We start from the raw sequence: 4,296 nt of genomic DNA, 5'->3' as shown, positions 1-4,296 counted from the left end.
AAACCCACAACAAGAGTGCGACATGTCAAATAAATGTCAGTGTGACTCTAAAACAAAATAACGACATACTTTCATAAAGTATACTTAAGAACGGTGACATATATATGTAAATGCACAGAATACACAAATATCTCATTTGTATATTCTATGATGCAAACCGAACACAGCTGCCAGTTTCCAGCAATATGCTAGCATATAATATCACACATGTAATACAGAAATGCAAATACATGATCGCATTGGTACTAGTTTAATTCAATACCATGTATAGGAGCACTGGTTGGAAAAGCAACTTAAGTGAAGCTAAATCCTTCACAAACAGATGTGGGCCAGATGTTGCTGGCACACAGGACCAGAGGAAGGATTCCGTATCCTCCCTGCTCCAGGAACTCTGGTCTTGATGTGTGCATTCGTGTGTGTTTTGTATAATCCCAGGAGTAATCCCAGGAAGAATCCTTCTTCCACAGTAACAGTGGCTTCTGCAGCAACTGTTCCATTAGGACAATATCATACTAAGCTTCATAGGCATGTCTTATTGCCATGCATGAGCCTGTGAAGAGCAGCCATGAACCCAATAAACATAAAACCCCAGCATTAACCAAAGCAAAGAAATTACTATTTTTTGATGTAAATAAAGTCTTTGTTGATCATCGTTCCTGGCTGTTGATCAAATGCGACTGACTTTAACATTCTAGGTCAGGTTAGTTGTAAAGATTTGCAATTAAGAGACATATTTTGAGCAACTCAAACAGAAGTGATCACAGAAGTTGGTCAAGAAACATATCAGGCAGAATTTATTGCTTCAGACATGTATGCTTTGAGGAAAATCTGTACATTTCTGGAAACATCCATTGTTGTAAAAGGGCACATTACTGACTCACTGAACTCTTTTAATGATTCATTCTCCTATAGGCCTGAGTGGCGTACAGAGGAGCTTAATGGCTCTCATAGTTGACCTCTTAATGAGCTACACATTATCCGTGGGGTCACTTAGTTCTTTGTGCCGTCTCACTTTCATTTAACAAGTTCAGAATAGAATGATTACAGGATAAAACCTGAATCTTTCAGAGTCGCACTTTCGCACTAACAAGATCATTGTTCACTCCTCCATTTCATTCCCCAAATAAGCAGCCATGCGTTTTGGTTGAAGGCCAGAGATGGCAATATAGTGTGACATTTCGGTTTCAACAAGATCCATTTTAACATGCTTGACAACAGCAGGTTGCTCCTTTCTGGTTGACCTCTTAATGAGCTACACATTATCCGTGGGGTCACTTAGTTCTTTGTGCCGTCTCACTTTCATTTAACAAGTTCAGAATAGAATGATTACAGGATAAAACCTGAATCTTTCAGAGTCGCACTTTCGCACTAACAAGATCATTGTTCACTCCTCCATTTAATTCCCCAAATAAGCAGCCATGCGTTTTGGTTGAAGGCCAGAGATGGCAATATAGTGTGACATTTTGGTTTCAACAAAATCCATTTTAACATGCTTGACAACAGCAGGTTGCTCCTTTCTGCTCTATACCTGACCTTTCTCTCTTTTTTAGAATCTGAAAAATGTATGAATTATTCAATGTAAATGTTTCTTTCATTTTGTTTTCAGACCTTTTTACCTGATCATTTCACATTAGTCTACATGGTAGCGCAAAGAAAATATCACTAGGTGTCAACATTTAAGGCTTTTGCTAACTCGTTCCAACCTCAAAACCCAATGACCAATTTACAACACAGAGAAAAGTAAGAAAACGGCTGTCGCGTAAACAGCAAGAAAAGCCAAGTCAAAAACTACTGACTGTAAAGAAATGCCACATTCTGTCAAAGCCTACACTATTTCACAATACAATCTGCGTTTTCGCCATCATTCATGTCGCTTTGGCTGCACATTAGAGTAGCGTATCAGAACCATTTTCAGCTCTTCCTCACTAACGTTAAGCCGCATCTACGTTAAAAGCAAAGCATACACAAGCTATGTACAAATGATTCGAAAGTCTTAGCTGCAACCCGACCTTGTTCACCTTGCAGGATATCTTGGTCTAAAGTGTGAAAAGCTGCCTAAGGTGCGCAATTCTATTTAGCTACTTCAAAAAAGCTTAGAAAAAAAGACAAACGAAAGTGAAATCAGTAATTTCGGGACATTCCCGAGCACTCGTATGAAGTAATCCCTCTGAAGGCAACATTTTTAGCATAGCTAAAAACTTAGCATAGCATCTGTCTGCCTTATATCATTGATGCTAAAGCTATTAAACAAAGAAGAGAAGCCTCAAGTCCATTAATACAAAGCAAGGGTTTCATTATAAGCAATTACCCATTGCAACATAGTAGAAAATGGTTTTTGCATAGCATTTGGCCTTGCTGTACTTCTTTTCATAAATCTTTTTTTTTATACTATGATAAATGTTGATGCCAAATGCGTTCATTTTTGTTCAAGTCCCTTGGAAACTTCATGACTGAAATGGTAGCTTGTGTGGCGCTCAATTCATTGAAAGATGAATGCGATAACCAGTGGAAACCAGGGAAATATAAAGTAGGAAGTCAAGGCAGATATGGCAATTATATTCCCATAGAGCTTTGAATCGATCATGCAATTTATGATATCAGGAGGAAACTTCAACAGGAGCACTCCTCTTATAGATTAGCGAAGTGAGAGGTGCAGTAAATAAGTACTCGGCATCGTTTTTTGCAGGGTCAGCTTGTCGTTGAATACTGAAGTGGAGAAGAAAAAGAGGTTGTGCATGGAATGTCGCGGTGGTGTCGGGGATTTTGTGTGGGCTAAACGGCTCCTTTAATAACCGGTTCCCTGTTGAGATATGTGGCCCAGTAGACCAAGTTGAAAGTCCCAAAGAGGACCGGGAACACAATCCGGGACATCTTGTCAATTTTGCTGACGCTGTTGTAGGTCTTTTTGGGGTCCATTGCAGGCTTGGTCTCGGCGCTTTTCAACTGGACAGTGGTGCTGTTGGAGATGGTTGAGATAGCAGCATCCTTCGTGATGTTGGGGGTGAAGTTAACTCCAGACGAACAGGCATTGTTGGGCTTTTTGGAGAGTGCCAGTGGGTCTTTTTTCTGTGGTTGAGAAAGGTGAAGACATTGTTATAGTCAGGAGATTTTAAACAAGGTTGTCAATGTAAGAACAAAGCTGCCAACTATCTGCTCAGAGAAATACCAGATAATTAACCAGTTTGAAGGCCGTAACCTTCTAATTAAAGGTGAAATACAGTCATGGTTAACAGAGATCTGAGTCTGAACATTAAACAATGGCCTCTACAGGGCCAGCAGAAGAGATGAATTAATAAGGCTACGTCCACACGAAGCCAGAGCTTTCCCTATCCGATCTTTTTTTTTCCTCGTCTCAAGAAATATCTGCGTCCACACGAAACCACAAAACCGACACAAAACGATGTAGTATACATGCCAGACCAGTATGTGGCGCTGTAATTCTGCCACAGAGATACACAAAAAACGGAGAAGAAGACTTGGACTATGCGCATAAACCTTGCGCGCGGTATACAAACGAACATGGAACAATACATTTATTAATCTGTGTTAATGTTAGTTAATAAAAAGACAATCGTTCAGTGTTTGTTCATGTTTTTGTTGCTGTTACGTGACGTAGCGGTGACTGACTAGGGGCGAGGCGTGGGCTGATGACGTCATCGTTTCAGAAAATTTACGGATTCACTGTCCACACGAAAACGCAAGGGCGGCGTTTTCAGATTTATCCACTCTGGGACCCGGTTTAAAAAAATATCGGTTTCACTCTCCCAAAACGCCGGATCCGTCTGGACGAAACGCCTATACGATACAAAATTTATGCGTATACAGCTAAACGCGTCTCCGTGTGGACGGGGCCTTATTCTCTGCAAATTTCAGCAGTTAATTCACTTTGAGCAGCTTAGTGTACAGGCTTCATTCCAACTTTTTGTATAATTTTTTTTAAAGTTTATGTTTAGAATCTGCCAGACAACATTTGCATTTTATGTTACAATTGGTCACATTTCTTGCGTTAATTTGTGTTCTAAATTGTGATTGGTCTTCAATTTCTTGTATCTATTTAACCATCAAGTTAAAAGAGCTCTGATGTGGAACTTAATTTACACAGCACAGAAGCTGAAATTCCCATGCGAAAACTTTTCTTTTGCTGCCTTACAAGAACTTTTTTGCCTACTTGGCAAGTCTGGCCCTATCTTAGTACAGCTATTTTTGTACATTCTATAGATATAGTGGAAAAAAACAGCTAGTGGCTTTTTCACTTTTTTGCTGTCAAATGATTCATTTGAATGAGAGATTGTGTGT

General features: G+C 39.7%; 1 protein-coding gene across 2 annotated transcripts in view; it reads right to left on the bottom strand.

Moving 5' to 3' along the window:
- Window positions 1-1,532: 1,532 nt before the first annotated feature.
- Window positions 1,533-4,296, bottom strand: part of gabra5 (gamma-aminobutyric acid type A receptor subunit alpha5) — a 37,123-nt gene continuing 34,359 nt past the window's right edge. The window contains exon 12 of one of the 2 annotated variants that reach the window (XM_016516015.1): window positions 1,533-3,066. In XM_016516015.1, the coding sequence (XP_016371501.1) occupies window positions 2,773-3,066 (294 nt within the window). In that variant the 3' untranslated portion in view covers window positions 1,533-2,772. The remainder of the gene's footprint in view (window positions 3,067-4,296) is intronic. The other variant, XM_016516013.1, reaches the window with a different exon arrangement.

The sequence above is a fragment of the Sinocyclocheilus rhinocerous genome, unplaced genomic scaffold, assembly GCF_001515625.1.
Source record: "Sinocyclocheilus rhinocerous isolate Xijiao unplaced genomic scaffold, SAMN03320098_v1.1 scaffold85, whole genome shotgun sequence".
Taxonomy (NCBI): Eukaryota; Metazoa; Chordata; class Actinopteri; order Cypriniformes; family Cyprinidae; genus Sinocyclocheilus; species Sinocyclocheilus rhinocerous.
The sequence above is the reverse complement of the archived record's forward strand: the minus strand, read 5'-3'. Positions and strand labels throughout refer to the sequence as shown.